General features: G+C 34.5%; 3 protein-coding genes across 3 annotated transcripts; 1 reads left to right on the top strand and 2 right to left on the bottom strand.

The window, feature by feature from the left end:
- Nucleotides 1–83: 83 nt before the first annotated feature.
- On the top strand, nt 84–3427 carry LOC122533428 (probable cytochrome P450 12a5, mitochondrial). The gene is made up of 11 exons (XM_043663093.1): nt 84–241; nt 303–584; nt 856–967; nt 1032–1154; nt 1245–1386; nt 1455–1705; nt 1764–1947; nt 2014–2183; nt 2297–2375; nt 2752–2952; nt 3012–3427. The coding sequence occupies exons 1-11, from the start codon at nt 118–120 to the stop codon at nt 3120–3122; spliced, it is 1779 nt and encodes a 592-aa protein (XP_043519028.1). The 5' UTR covers nt 84–117; the 3' UTR covers nt 3123–3427.
- A 2932-nt stretch (nt 3428–6359) lies between these two features.
- LOC122533430 lies at nt 6360–9349 on the bottom strand. The gene is made up of 6 exons (XM_043663094.1): nt 8738–9349; nt 7442–7848; nt 7042–7141; nt 6867–6968; nt 6608–6763; nt 6360–6524 (listed from the first exon to the last, which is right to left on the bottom strand). The coding sequence occupies exons 1-6, from the start codon at nt 9029–9031 to the stop codon at nt 6459–6461; spliced, it is 1125 nt and encodes a 374-aa protein (XP_043519029.1). The 5' UTR covers nt 9032–9349; the 3' UTR covers nt 6360–6458.
- Nucleotides 9350–11585: 2236 nt separating this feature from the next.
- On the bottom strand, nt 11586–15134 carry LOC122533434 (odorant receptor Or2-like). Its single transcript, XM_043663101.1, has 6 exons — nt 14852–15134; nt 14355–14761; nt 12328–12427; nt 12108–12209; nt 11779–11937; nt 11586–11711 (listed from the first exon to the last, which is right to left on the bottom strand). The coding sequence occupies exons 1-6, from the start codon at nt 15131–15133 to the stop codon at nt 11655–11657; spliced, it is 1107 nt and encodes a 368-aa protein (XP_043519036.1). The 5' UTR covers nt 15134; the 3' UTR covers nt 11586–11654.
- Nucleotides 15135–15775: the final 641 nt, after the last annotated feature.

Below are 15775 nucleotides of genomic sequence, written 5' to 3'. Positions count from 1 at the left end.
TTTATTTCTGTTTTTAGTTACCAGGGCAACCAAGCTGTTATTTCCTTCGTGAGAAGGACTCTTACCTTTCTTTTTTTTTTTTGCGAAAAATCGGTGGCTGATAAACTGCAATTGAAAATGCAACGATTGTTGCCAGGTTTAGCGTCGATTTCTCGGCAATATTCGGCGATAAAGATGTCGAAGCCTTTGGGAACAAGCGAGAGCCAGAAACGCCTCAATCTCGATACTTCTGACATTCTCTGTGAGTACGCTTCGAAATATCGCTCTCACTAGGTTATCAATATATTTGTTCGTTGTTTTAGCTGCATCCATGGCCCAGTCGCAAGCGGCTTCTCTCGTCAACGAGTCTTTGCACGCAGACACGATTCCTCTGTTGGATCACACGGCCGAGGAAGTTCCATCGACCACGCTCGAGGTGTCCACGTCGAGGGTGGAGTCGCAGATCGTCGCCGACAAGTCGCCATTGCCGTTCGAGGAGATCCCTGGCCCGGCGATTCTGAAGATTTGGGAGAAGTATTGGAAATACGTGCCGCTCCTCGGTACGCAAGTGCTTTCCAGTCTACTAATCAACAGATTCACCCAGGGTACGATCTGTTGAAGTACCAGTAGGCAGAAATCCGAAGAACCCCAGTGTTTTATCAAAGAACTTAAAAAATCTGATGGACAAGAAACTTGGAAAAAAGAAAAAAAATGAAACTTTGATTCGTTCTTCGGATTTCGAATCGCGCGTTTCGAATCTTTGACATTTTCGATAAGGCAGCGTGTAGAGTAAAAAAAAAAATACTCGTGATGTTCGTAAAAAGTTTTCAACAAGCCTGTTCGCACAAGGATAGACGATTGGTCTCCTTTTTTCAGGACGACTGACGTGGAATCGCAACATCACGCCTTTGAAATATTTATTCAACGAGTACGGTTGTATCGTGAGAATCAACGGCCCTCTTGCGGGGGACATTGTCATGATTCACAGGTAATAATTTTCATCGGCTTCGCCCAATTACGCCTCTGCTCGTTACCCTTGTCCGTTAACGCAGACCCGAGCACATAGCAGAGGTCTTCAAGCAAGAAGGCGATATGCCTGTACGAAGTGGCATCGATATTCTGCAACATTATCGACTGAACTACCGCAAATATCGTCTCGCAGGGCCGTTTTCTGTGTTAGTAAATACCTGTAAATACCATCGAAATTTTATGCACAATTTCCTGTTAATAAATTCGAGATCCACTGACCGAGAAATGTTATTCAGGCAGGGCACGGAATGGATAGAAGTGAGAGAGAAGATAGAGCAATTGTTCAATCGAATTGCCCCGAGTTTTTTCGGAAAGATCGACGCGATCTGCGACGAGCTGATTGCTAGGATATACAAAATACGGAACAGACAGAACGAAGTAAGTGCGTGTATCAAGGTAACGTCAAGCTGACGGTACAGTACGATGAGTCAATGGATTTTTCACAGGTACCTGTGAGTTTTCACGAGGACATGATACGATGGGCCATGGAGTGTTTCTGCGACGTAACGTTGAACAAGCGCCTCGGGTTCTTGGAGCCGGCTGGCTACAATTCGTCGTCCGAAGCCACTAGAATTATCAACGCCTTGGTGACAGCGCACAAGTACCTGTGCAGCTGTGAAACTGGCTTTCAAGTGTGGCGATTCTTCTTGACACCGTTCGCCAGGAAACTCTTCGAGGCTTGCGACGTACTTGACAAGTAAGTTGACCGCGCTTGAATCGTTTCTGGGAATCGTTTGCGAATGTGTTTTGCACAGTGTCATAGGGAAATACGTCCGTCAAGCTCAAGGCAAGGTTCGAGTTCGAAAATCTCAAGGAGAGAAGAGCTTAACGACCGACGACAGTTCACCGGTGTTGGAAAGATTCCTCGTGAACGAAGGCATTCATCCAGACGACGTCTGCACGTTGCTGATGGATATGATCATGTTGGGCGTTCAAGCGGTAATGATAGAATCTGCGTAACGCCATTTTGATATTGACAATGAAATGTGATCGTGTGATTTCTAGACGGCGAATTCCGAGGCATTCGTGTTGTATCACTTGGCGAAGAACCCACGTACTCAAAGGAAACTCTACGACGAGATCACTTCTCTCTTGCCAAATAACGATTCACCTGTCACGGAGAAAGCGTTAAGAAATATGCCGTATTTAAAAGCTTGCCTTCAAGAAACTTTGAGGTAGTAATTTCTGAAATAGAAACAGCTGTTAGTAGTATCTAGATGATAGATATCAAGTAGATACATAGAGGTGATAAGTATTGTCGCAGTAAAACGGCTCGTTTGATTTAAAGATTACACCCAGCCATCCCTTACATCACCAGACTGTTACCGAAAACTATATCTCTTCATGGATACACAATACCTAAAGGGGTAAGTATGACGTAGTTAATCTCCACTCAGTCCTCATTTTTCCAATTTAATTTGTCCCTTGGTGTTAAATTTTATTGATAGAGGATAAAACTGAGTTTCAGTGATTTTGAAAATGTGTGAGAGTTATAAATGTTAAGTTGACGAACATTTCTATTTATCTGGAAGCATATCTTTTTATCGAAATTGTAAAAGGTGCATGTTGGAACTTTAGATTTACGAATTAGTATAGACAGAATTAAGATTCGAGTAGTTAGTTATTAGTGATTTAAATTAATTATATGCAACTTTTGGTAAGAAAAACATGTCAAGTTTGGACACATGACAGGGACAAATGAAGATTAAATAACGTCGTTGCTTCTTAAATAAATTTTTACAGACATTCGTTATCATGGCAAATCAAATTACTTCGCAACGAGAGGAGAACTTTGAGGATCCATTAAAATTCCGGCCAGAAAGATGGCTGTCCAGTTCTGTAAAAGGAGACACAGACTTCAGTTATTTACCTTTTGGCCACGGTGTGAGATCATGCCTAGGAAAGAATATGGCCGAAACGGAAATGATGCTTGTGACAGCAAAGGTATTTAATTGTTACAGTTATTAATCGATCAGTGTTGTTTCATTTCGACCATATTTCAGCTTATACGACAATTCAGAGTTGAATACGATTATGCTGACATCAAAGACAGTTTTAAGATGGTGAACGTGCCCAATAAACCGCTCCGTTTCCGTTTCGAGAATAGATATTAATCTACTATGTGGTAGTAAAGTATCGATTATTGCAGAGGATTGTCGCAATAGGGGTATATTTCATTTCTTGAAACGTAATTTAAAGTATGTAACAGTATTTGTGATTTATCGCTAGTTTTTATGACATTCATTACGTCGAGAGAAAGAGGAATGTTGTTAGAAAGAATGTTAGTTTAATTTATCATGTATTTGAGACTGATTATACGTGTACCTTTCAATGTCAAAGTGCATAAAGAGCCTGTAAAATAGAGACTAAAATACATCTTCAAATGCTGTTGCCAAATTATTATTTGATCACAAAATTTCAAGGATCAGACACTTTGAAGACAATAGTAAGTTTCTGATATCTTTGGATTTGACATCGTCGTCTGAATTCACATGTGTTATCTGTTTATGTAACATGTGAAACAAACTTTTCTGTCATTTTGTCAGCGATGAAATTTTGTCAGAGATGAACAGTCACATTACGAAACATGTAATAATTAAAATTTTTAACACAGATCGATAATTAATATTTTCCAGAAGAAGCACAATACACATCATTAAAATATGATTGATAACAATGGAAATCGAGAAGTGCAGAAGGATTTGCGTGAGTGATTACGAAACCACCACTGGCAATTGTTGATTTAATTGAAATGTTGTTAATTAAAAAGAGAAAAGGTGTGTTTTACAGGTTCAAATCAGAAAACAAAAGACTCACGTGATTATGTTTTGATGTTTTCTTATTCGAAGTTTTTATTTAAATTCCTACCAGGCTAAAGAAGAAATATCAAGAAATGTCACAGAAAGCTTAGAATGTGAAATACTCTAAATACGTAAGTAAAAGATCCGAATACTTCTCTCTTTACATTCCAAAGTGTTCAGTATACAGAAATTAATTGCTTTTCGTTAAACAATGACGAGAAAATAAAGTACAATCCGCCAATAATAAAACTGTCAGGACCTAAATCAATTTGAGTTGATGGAAAAGAAAAAAAAAAAACCAATGGATTCCGTGTTTTAAAAAAGTATTGTACTTCGAATTTCAAACGCTATGAACGACAGGCGCGAATAAATATATAATTTTGTGTCAGAAACGCACGTATAGAAAATTAATTCTTTATTGTAAATGTTAATCTGAAATTCTGGCGCATGCAATCACTAATACATATATATCAAATTGAATAACGTATATTCTGGCACGGATATTATCTCGACAAACGAGACATCACAAATTTACACCCACGCTGAAGGAATAATAACAGAGTCTGTTTATTGTTGCCAACGTTCCGCACAATTCGTTTGAAAATTGTATGAAATAGAGAATTTTATTAAACAATACGAATTTCCATTTTCTCGCGTTCTCATTCCGTTGACCTTTTGCAAAGAACTTCAGGCTATTCCGATCATTCAAGTTATGTGTTAGTTCCTTCTCTCGGAATTTAGTTTATTCATTTAGATTTGGAGTTTGTTCAGTTAGATAATGACGTTTTATTGGCAAAGGTAATACGATAATGTTTGTATTCGAGATATCTTTAAAACAGAAGTCGCTCATCGATTGTGGAGACTAATATGTGCTTTCACATAATGATTCTAGTCAAAAGAACTGTTTCGTTGGTGGCAGTAAGTTATACGAACAAATAAACCATATTATCCGTAGTATTTATGCATACATATTCATCCATTATCCATTTGTATTTATACACGGATATTTAAATCAATTGACACGCTATGTGTTTTAACTGATTTAAATATCCGTGCATAAATGTTTTATTAAGGTGCGTTTATACCAAATGAACGAATGCTCGTTCGTTCGTCACCCACTCTGATCAAATTTGTATTCACATCGTGTTCATTAACGTCATAGAACATCGTGGTGTCGTCTGTGTTAACATTAAACGCTTGGTCAAATGGCCCGTTTAAAAATTTGATTTAACGTTCTGCATTCGTTGCTATTTTTTTTTCGTTCATTTGCTTTACGTTCTTACTCTTGTAAGAACAAGAAAATGTGTAATTTTTTATCATGTCATCTAAATTTTTCTGTATTAAATTGACAATTATCTGTATTCTTTTGGCGAGAAGATCTTCATTTCATTTCGTAATTCGGTCATTTAACCGATTATGATTGGAATAGATATGAGCCGTTTATTTTAAAAGTGGCCCAAGTTCATTTGTCTTTGAATCAAGATATTAAACGGCGTTTTGATAAATTTAAAAATATTGGTAACATGGTAGTATAATGTTTTTGTGTTTCTAAGGATGTACAATTTACCAACCCAATTGTCATGATAAACATTGTTTAGAAAATAACACGTTTCTGATGACTATAAAATGAACGCAAATTTGGAACAAAGGACAAACGAGCACTCGTTCATTTGGTGCAAATACAAAGTTAGGCCAAGCCCGATGCAGACGAGCGGTTTACGACAAATGAATAATATTATCAGTAATATTCATCAGTTTTATTATCTACGTCATCCTCTAATAATGGAATATTTTGAAATTCATAAAAAATTGTCCCTCGAGTAAATAAATTGTTGGATTCCGTGTAACGGAGTCAATCACGCTTATAATTTAGAAGAGTTTATTCCTCTACAGTCGTGGTCGTGTATGAAATAGAATAATATAGAATGGTTTACAATGATTTAGAATGTCTTAGAATATGGTGAATGTCTCTTATAGCGATTTAGAATGATTTCTATAATGATTTAGAATGTTTCATGCTCTAGAATATCTCCAAAGCATGTCCTTATATATATTTGGTTATCATCGTCAAGTGGGAGGGGAAGGAGCATAGAATCTTGCCCCTATAACTATTCACAGTCCACTTTTATGTGGACTGTTGTTAGCTCATTATCAGTATTTGGACAGATTCAATATTGTCCGGGTTTGTCATCCAACAAAATAAATTCCCGAAGAACAAAATAATAAATAATAAATTCACTTTCTTGCATACCATAAATTCCAGACGACAAATTGTATTTCCTGTTGAGAGTAGCATTTTCGTCGATTCTGCTTTAGTATGCGGTCATTCATGGAAACAAACTTTTTGTATTATATGACTAAGTAAGCAACAAATTTTCCTGCAATAGGTGTCTAGAATGAACTTATTCAATTTTTCTTTATCATTTTTGAAAGTAATCATAACGTTTGGTATTCAGTAACAATGACAGCTGAACAAATACAAATACATTCAGTCAAAGAAAATCGCTCATTATGGAAATACATACATATATATTTTGTAACATATTGAGATTCATTGTAACTTGTAAATTGTATATATTTTATAACATATCGATTCATTGTAGAATTCACATAATTCATGTAACTATTAAATATCGTCAACTTACGTATTCAATTTTCATCTTGATACATGATAACTCGTAAAGCCGTAAACATAGACATCACGTTCGTGATGAACTGAAATATCAAATAGTTGTTTAAATCACTCGGTAGACAAAGACGGCGATGAAATATATCAAGAATAGAAATCATTCTAGTACCGAGCAATAATAGTTTAGTGAGAAAGCTGGAATGATACATCTGATCTGTAAGATCACCGGCGACTGAGGTATCATCATTAACAATATAAATTTTTGTACTCTCAGAGATTGATCATACCATTTCGATTCGTAAATTGCTCGCATAGCGTTTTCACTCTGATAACAGAAACGTAACTTTTGATGTTTAATCGTAACTTTTGATGTTTAATCGTAACTTTGAATTTGAAAAGACGAAATTAGGAGATGTGAAAGGACTTACTACGTATATTAAGTTGTCAGCTGGCCACGCGCACATGAACACCCCCAGCAGTACAGTAGAACACACGGAAACAAATTGAAGTTTCACAGCAAATGGTTGTCGCTGTTTGTTTGAGTAAATTTTAATAATAATAATCAGGGTTGTATATAATCCGCAACATTGCTCATGTACTCACTCCAATAAGAATGATACCGGCAAACACGCTTTCCATGCCACAAATGCTTAGCGTAATCAGAGTTGTATATCGAGCTGTATTCGTTACTTCCTTTGCATATCTACGACATGTTTAAAATATATATAATATATATAATATATATTTTTTTAATATGTAATAAGTGTAACAAGTCAATAACATTATATAAATATATTAATATTAATAATAAATATTCTTTTTCATCTTATTCTGTACAATTTCGTAATTTCAAATATTCTACAAATGCACGAAAATCTGTAGTCTAATTATAATTCATAATATAAATATGAAATGTGCGAGTATGAAAGTGCAAAAAATAAGTGCAATAATTGCCAATAATTTCACTCGCAAACTTTTGCATTTACATAGAATCGTCGCCTACCTTTTCAGAGCGTAATACTTCTTTACATGTTTTACGAACAACGCAACATTGTTGTCTGTGCGCATTTCGTTCATCAAAATCTCGAAACGTGCTGCAGCGAAGAGCATCAATAACGCGCAAAATATGTTAATACACATAGCTGACGAGCACTGGAAACCGACGAGTGATTGTTGCAAGAAAATGATGCTTCTTATGGGTTCAGAATCGACTGGGAACGGATATTCTGCCATCGTTGGGAAAGGATCGGGTATGAAAAGCGTTCCAATTAGGACGGTGGTTGCGGTACAATAAAACCAAGCTGCAGACGCCACGTAATACATGGCGTACTTGTCCACGTATTGTTGGAAGACACGTCTCTCGTGTGAATTTCCTTTCTCGCAGCAAGATTTCATCTCTTCGATTAATCGCTGAAATACGTCACTGCAGTCGCTAAATTTCGAGACGACTATCAAGCTCGGCGCAGACGAGCAAATTCGCTGCAAACTGCCAAGTTGTCGCTGCGTTTTGCAAGAATATTAGTTTGTGTTGAAGCACTTCACGTAGGAAACTAGGCGATAAATTTCTATCTATCAAAATGTATTGGTTGTTCGCAAATGAAAAGTTCGCGATGACGCATTGTATTATTTTAAAATGAGCGGGGAATAATTTCTCACAAAAAAGAATAAAAAAGAAATTTGTTGATTTGCGACTTCGTTTTCGAGATTTGTCGAGCAGATTCGAAGTTTGTTAATTCTAGACAGTACGTTATTTTACGCGCAAAAGTAAGTAGAAACTGTAGAATAAAATTATTCTTGTAGGATGTTCCGTTTTCGAGAGACTCGAGTTTGAAAATTTATCAGGTACAAGGCGAATTTTAACGCGATGTAATTTTGTTCTTTTCAAATAAAGCTTTAAAGGAAAAATTTTTATTTATTTTCGTAAGCCAATCTTGTTAATTATTCTTCTCTGTTCACGTTTATCATTAGCTAAATTCGAGGCTAGTTTGATAAATCTCCAAAGTCGATTTTCTCGCAAACGAAGCCTCAAATCAACAAATTTTACTCCATGTCTTTTTCCTTATTTCCTTTCCATGAACGTGAATCATCTCCTGCTTATTTGTACATGTTATTCCTGTATGGCGATTTGTATAAACGAGCGGTTTGTATAATTTGTTGTAATTTGGGCGCAACGCGTTTTAAACACGGAACGATAAATTAACGGAAACCATTCGCGCGAATTACAAGAGAAAGCTGTTGGAGACAGTGCAAATTTGCCGCGAACCATTCGCCTGCCTCGGGTCTTAAGGATGAAGCTTACCTGATATCGATCGTACTGACTGATACAAAAGGAAGAATGCAGAGGTATCTGTACAACAGCAAGTGCCAAAGAGACTGCCTTGCAAAATTTCACTGGATCTTCACGGTGCACGTATATCGCGTACAACAAGGGAAACAAGAGTAAAAGCGAGTTGAGGAGCAGCACGGATCTCAAAAGTTTGTAATAGAATATCCGAGATTTGGTGGCTGTCGATGGAAGTGGCCAACAATGGCTCAGTGCCACGATCGATTCGACAAAAACTATTGCCTTTTCCGGCGTAACATTTCGAAACATACTGACACGACGTCGAAACTAACTACGATAACCGTCAAACAGTCACAATGCCTCAACTTCGAGTGTAACACGTTGCCTTGAATTAATTTATGAAAATTTCATTGCAATCGATAATCAAATCGTGCGAAGATAATGATTCGGTTGCGTGTACAACCCTTTGAGAGTATTCTTGGTATAAGGGAGGTAAAATGCAAAAGTGCCTCTGTTGCAACACTAATGATAATACTATGCGTAATTATTTTTTCATGCGCGATTACTGCTATGGGAAATATTGCACGTGAAGTAAGCTGGAAATTAATAGATACCTCCTGCAGGGCATTACACTTAACATAAATTATAAATGTTATTATTAACGTTTATATTAGATACAACGATTGCAGAATCACGTTGAAACGATGATGAATTTATACCCTAGGTATAAAGACATTTGTACATGAACAAATAATTCATGTTTAGTGATTCATAAACTGTTGTGCTAGATGATACTATCGATGAAACGGAAGCTATTGTTAGTCATTACTCATTGTTAGTCTGTTATATCCAGAATTATATTCTTTTTTTTTTTCCACCTTGAGTATAGCTGCAGTCCCTGGGGATTTGAGTTTCCCTATAACCTGCATTTAACATATTAAGATTGGTATTGATTTTTTTATGGTGGTTTGTGTGAGTTTTTGATCTTGCTTTGAGTATTTGCAGGAGAAACACTTTCAAAAACCTGCAGTGACTTGGTGTGCAGATTCATGTTGGTATGTGTTTTGTTGCTGTTATCTGTTGAGTGTTGCATTGGAAGTTTTGTCCTTATTTTTTCGGTGATTTTGTCTATTTGATAATCTCCGGTGATTTGATTAGATGATTTTCGTGGTTTGGATGGTATAGGCGTTTGTAATTGAGTTATGTACGAAGTCTTTTATTGTTAATGCTAGTTGATGTAATATTTTTATGGGAGTATCATATGGTTTGTTTAGTATTGTTCGTAAAAATTTATTTTGCATCTTTTGAACTTTATTTATATGATTTTTGGCAACCGCCCAGATTTGATGTCCGTAGGTAATGACGAGTCTAACGCAGGTTTTGTATAAGTTTATCTTAATATTTGTTTTTAATTTACTATTTTTGGAGATTAATGGATATAAATGTGATGAGTGTGGGGTGTGCGAGGTTTGTGCGTTTGTGTATGGCCCAGGTAATTTTGGAATCAAGAACGACACCAAGATGGATGTGTTAGTCCATGGAATGTTTTGCCCTTCTATTGTAATGTGATTTGGCGTATAATTTCTCTTAAAGGTAATCATTTTTTTTAATTAATCTATTACAGTGTTAATATGATTTTGTAGGTATATCGTAGCTTGGTTCGGACTCCAAGAGGAGGCATAAATTGCTGTATCGTCTGCATAGATTGCTGTGTGTGTGTTTTGTGATGTTGGGAGGTCGTTGATATACATAATGAATAAGAGTGGGCCGAGAATGGATGCTTGGGACACTCCAGCAGTAACTGTTTTTTGTGAATGATTTGGTGCCATTTAGCGATACGAAGAATTTCTTATCAAATAAGTAATTTGCGATTATGTTTAAAATTGAAGTGGGGGTGTTTATATAGTGTAGTTTTTAATGAGAGCAGTGTGCCATACGGAATCGAAGGCTTTTTGGATATCAAGTAGCAAGAGTTGAGTGGTCCGGTTTTTATTTCTTTCTATTATGATGTGTTCTGTAACTCGTTGTAATTGGTGGATTGATGAGTGATTACGTCTGAAGCCAAATCGATGTGGTGCAATTATGTTGTTTTTGTCGAGATGTGTTGTGAAGTGTTGATATATGATTTTTTTCATCAGTTTGCGAAAGATGTTTAGAAGACTGGGTCAGTAGTTGGCTAGGTTTGAGGAAGGCTTTCAGTTTATGAACCGTAGTTTCACAAATAGTGATACATTCTATTCAAGTAAGTTGTGCGGATAATTAAATTACAATTCCGTATAAGTATTGTTAATTTCTCTCATCACACTCAACATAATACAAAATCATATCAAGTGTAGTTTCTCTTTCAGCACAAAGAATCATAAAATAATTTACCATTTTAATGTAACTACAAAACAGATTAGTTAAAACGAAATGTATCGTTTAGAAATATATTACATTTCAAATACATATTATCTTTATCCTCTTAACAATAATTGTTTTCGTAATGAAAATGATCAATAGATTAATGTTTGTGCTTTTCTGTAATTCCACGGTCTAACATTCTTACTGCCATAAATCAAAGTAAAAGCATACCATCTACTCGTACCTGCAACTGATGGAAAATAGTAGCAGAGCCATTCATTTGCCAAATCGATTAACTCCACAAAATAAAAAGTAGAGAAATTGATAAAATGGTATATATTCTTTTTTAAAATTTCTTCTGATATTTAAACTTAAATAAACTAATTAATTTCACAAGATAAAAGCTAGAGAAATTAATAAAATATTACATTGTACATTAATAAGATATACATTCTTTTTTAGTTCTTTACTTTTACTAATCAAATACCTTTTATTAATACTATATTATTGTACAGTAACATATTAAACGAATCTCAACTTCAAACAATAAATTTATTAAGTATTTTAATGTATACATGTTTTAGGACAATTACGATTCGATCACAGTTCTCATTGCCATGAAGTAGGACGATATTGTAGTTATGAACTATAAATCATTGTACAGAATAATTATATTAATCTTTGAGGAGAAGTTCTGAAAGTAACATGCTTACGTTTGCGAAATATTCCAAAGTAAGAGACGGTAGCAGACCACCTATTTTAATGACGAATGGTTTCTGACTTCTCTGCATCATGATAATCAAAGTACTTTTCATTTTTTTTGGCTTTCCTACCCACTGGACACCAATCATTGATTGTGAGAACTGTACACTCTGGAAATAGAATTTTGATTCAAATTTCTAAATTTTGATCAAAGAAATAATTGTCTTTTTTATTCTATGCCTTTTTTTTAAATCCCTGTATTTTATTGTAGAAAAGATATATAGAGAAAGAGCGCACACCAGATGAGATGTTCTAACGATATTAATATTGGTTGGCTTACACATTCTTGTAAATCATTTGCTGGCCAGGCGTTGATGTATATGCGGATGCAGCCAGATATCATCAAAAGAATAAACTTGCCCATTACGGTCATTGATTGATTCTGAATATCATTTAAAATTAAAAAAATATCCATTTAAAATTAACCAGTGTATATTACGAATGGCAACTACATTATGAATGGCACAGAAAGTAAAACCTGTCGAGCAGATTAGACTCACATAAATCAAGGGGAAACCCGCGCATATCACTGCGCTTCCCATCGTGGCGTTCGTTTTGAATAATAAAGTCTCAATAGTAGTATTAGTGTCCTCCACAAATCTAATCATGACACGGTCTCAATTTATTCATCTTATTCTCAGTCATTGCTTATTCTATACCTTTAAATGATAAATGCAGTACGATGCATTGCTTTCATTCCACGCAGTCAATGGACTATTAATTACATAAAAGGAGAATTCGGAAAATACTTGATCCATGTTGTTCGTTTACTAGATATTTATCGACGCGAAGTGGCAACAAGAAATATTAACGTACAGATTTCGATTTAACGAAGTTTAAATGATGCCACTGAATATGCCAGTACAATCAATCTGTCAGCAACATATAAATTAGCATTGTGTAACAACTGTACAGAGTGGCATGCGGCACGAACATTTGTATATTTATGAGAAAAAATATCCTGTTTGCGACTTAGAAGACACTTGGAAGAAATACGGGTCTAATTAACCCGGCAGTATACACGTGAAATTCACCAGATTGATAATTAGATTATAATTTTTACAACTACAAATACTTTTTCTCAGATTCTCTGGAACAAAGTTAATATTTGCGTGTGTCTATATGTATTATATGCATTGCTGTTATTTCTTTGTTTTTAATAAAGAAAACATACACGCATTCGTATATACTAAATGTGGACAATAAATGTTACTTTTTACTGGGGATGCATAAAGTATTCTCACGTGAATACTTCTAATTCGGAAGTTCACGTATGCAATGTCGAATTAATAATTTCTTACATACCTAACACATTAAAATAGATATGAATATTGGATGAAAGCTTCACAAGTAACATCATAAAGCGTGACAGTGAACGAGTAAGAGTAATATATTTTTTACTTCTATACTGTTTGTAGATGCCATTGTAAGCACACAGACAGTAAGTATTTTAGTTCTCTTAATCTTTGAATACTATAGACATTGAAACTTGTACAATTATAGTATTATTACATTATTTATTTCATTATTACACAGATGCAAATGTCCAATAAAGATCAAATTCCATGCATAATTGAAACAATAGAGAATGTATAAAAAAAATATAAAATAAAAATAAAATAAAATAAAAATAAAAAATAAGAAATAGAAATAGTGAATGAAAATTGGTCGCAGTCTCTATAGTACTTAAAGTTTAAATATTTCAGTATTTACTTTTCTTACATATAGTTTCGCAATTTGACTGGACGAAATATTCTACATTTCAAAATGAGTAAAAAAGGAAGAATAAAATTTTTTCATTAGAGCCTTCGTTTTCGAGAAAATCGAAACTTCGTGTTTGAAAATTTGACTAATTCTGCATTAGACAAGAGTGAATTATTCTATGTGCAGAAGTAAGTAAAAAATGTGGAATAAAATTTTTTTGGTTGAAAGCTCTATTTTCGAGAAAATAGAGATTAAATATATTTCTTCAAAAAAATTGCCATGTATTTTATGGAAACATTATGTTCTACATTTTTTTTTTTTTTCACGTAGAATAATCTTTTGCCGATTTTTCACTCCTTTCAGTTTTAATTAATTAATTAAATATTTGATTAATTTAATTAATTCAATATTTAAATGACTGGCTATGTTAAAATGTTTCTTGTCTATCGCTTAACGACCGGCATTACATTTTTGCAATCTGTAATACTATAGATCTACTACTGTAATTATTATGGTAATTACAGCCGCTCGTTTAAGTATTCAGTTCAAATATACTACACTTAAGAAATGTTCAATGTCTTTTTGAGAACGAGGCCTCGGACAAAATTCTATTTTTTCTTTTCGACTCATTTGCAATCACTTCCCAATCGGTTTTCCACGAGTCATAAGATATCCCGTATATTTCACTATGCCATACATAGTTTGCTGTTCAAATGCTCAGATCATATACAAGAATATCTCATTTAAATTGTTTCCTACTAGTGAAGATTATTAAATGAATCTACTTGTGACTATATTTAAATAGAAGAGAGATTTATCTTACTCTATTATTTCTTGGTGTTCCTTGATACAGCTTACCAGTACATCGAAATCGTTCACGTGTCGAAGTTTCTCTTTTAATATGTTTAATTTGGCCGCAGAGTAACTGAACAGAATGACGATCATGAAGTCTATACTGATGCAGAATGCCATTAGATAAATACAGTAAACGTGATTAATGTAGATTATGCAATATATTCCAGGCGATTCGATGGAAAATGGAAGCCATCCATCCAGTGGTAATTCTTGGGCGGAAAGGAAAGGCGTTAAACTGAACAAGATCGTACATATGATAATCGCCGATGCGGTTATTGAAAGAAATTGTTTGTAACGATCCATGTATCTTTCCATTGCTTTAATTTCATGTTCATTGGCCACTTCTATAAACGTTTTCACTTTTCCTACGAGGACCTGGATAGATTAAAGAACAAACAAAAAAAAAAACGACAAACTCTTTGATCGTTTTACTGTGGAATCTTTATCGTTTCAAATCTAAGTAACCTGCAGTTGGTCGTTATTCAGTCGACAAAGAATTAAATCGAGGATTGCCTCGATCACAGAAGTCATCTCAGAGATACTTTTCATTAATATAAATACATCACGTCGAAAGTAATATATAGCAAGTGTCAAGGATATCATCAATAAAGTCAAATTCAACATCGCGAACAACCATCGTACATTGCGAAAAATAATTTGTTTCTTACTACTATTCGGATCAGATGGCCAAGTGCACGCGAATGTTCCAAACAGTTCCACTATGTAAAGTATTTGACGACTGTTCATGTTGAACATGTTTGCTACACTGAATATTCCGCAGAAACACGGGAACGAAGGAAAACTACTTTCTATCTGACGGAAATGAAAAAGAAGAATAGCGGTAAATTATCTTTATTAATTATTCACTGGTAATGCCACTGTACATCGCACGCACCGTATCTGAGTTATAGTTTCCCAGATAAAAAATTCAGCGTTTCGTAATTTTTTTAATTTCTCGAGTAACACAGCAGTAAAAATTATAGGGAATAGTTAGCTGGTATGTGCACGATACAGATATTTACATTGGATATTCGATTGCTCCATCTTTTGCAGGTAATATTGCTTCAGCAAACAGAGCAACACAATTGTAATACTACTATAAATTTTAAATCTAAGATATTATCTAGTACAAGTTTATAAATCTTTGCAGTAAAATATACTATTGAATTTGTTGATTTAATTTATCCCAGCACAGTATTGAAATCAATAGAAGTAGAAATTAAATTATTCCGCACGTGAAAACCTTATCGGTCGATTTTCTAGTCACTCTCTAAGCTTTTAGTATTTGATATGTGTGCTCTGATTTTATAATTTAATCGACAATAACAATAATAAATTTGTTAATTTTTTAGTGATTTACATCATAGTGTAGTGATCTACATTATAGTG

Source organism: Frieseomelitta varia, unplaced genomic scaffold, assembly GCF_011392965.1.
Source record: "Frieseomelitta varia isolate USP_RPSP 00005682 unplaced genomic scaffold, Fvar_1.2 scaffold_53, whole genome shotgun sequence".
In the NCBI taxonomy this organism is placed as follows: Eukaryota; Metazoa; Arthropoda; class Insecta; order Hymenoptera; family Apidae; genus Frieseomelitta; species Frieseomelitta varia.
Note: the sequence above shows the minus strand (reverse complement) of the source record. Positions and strands in the feature narration are given on the sequence as shown.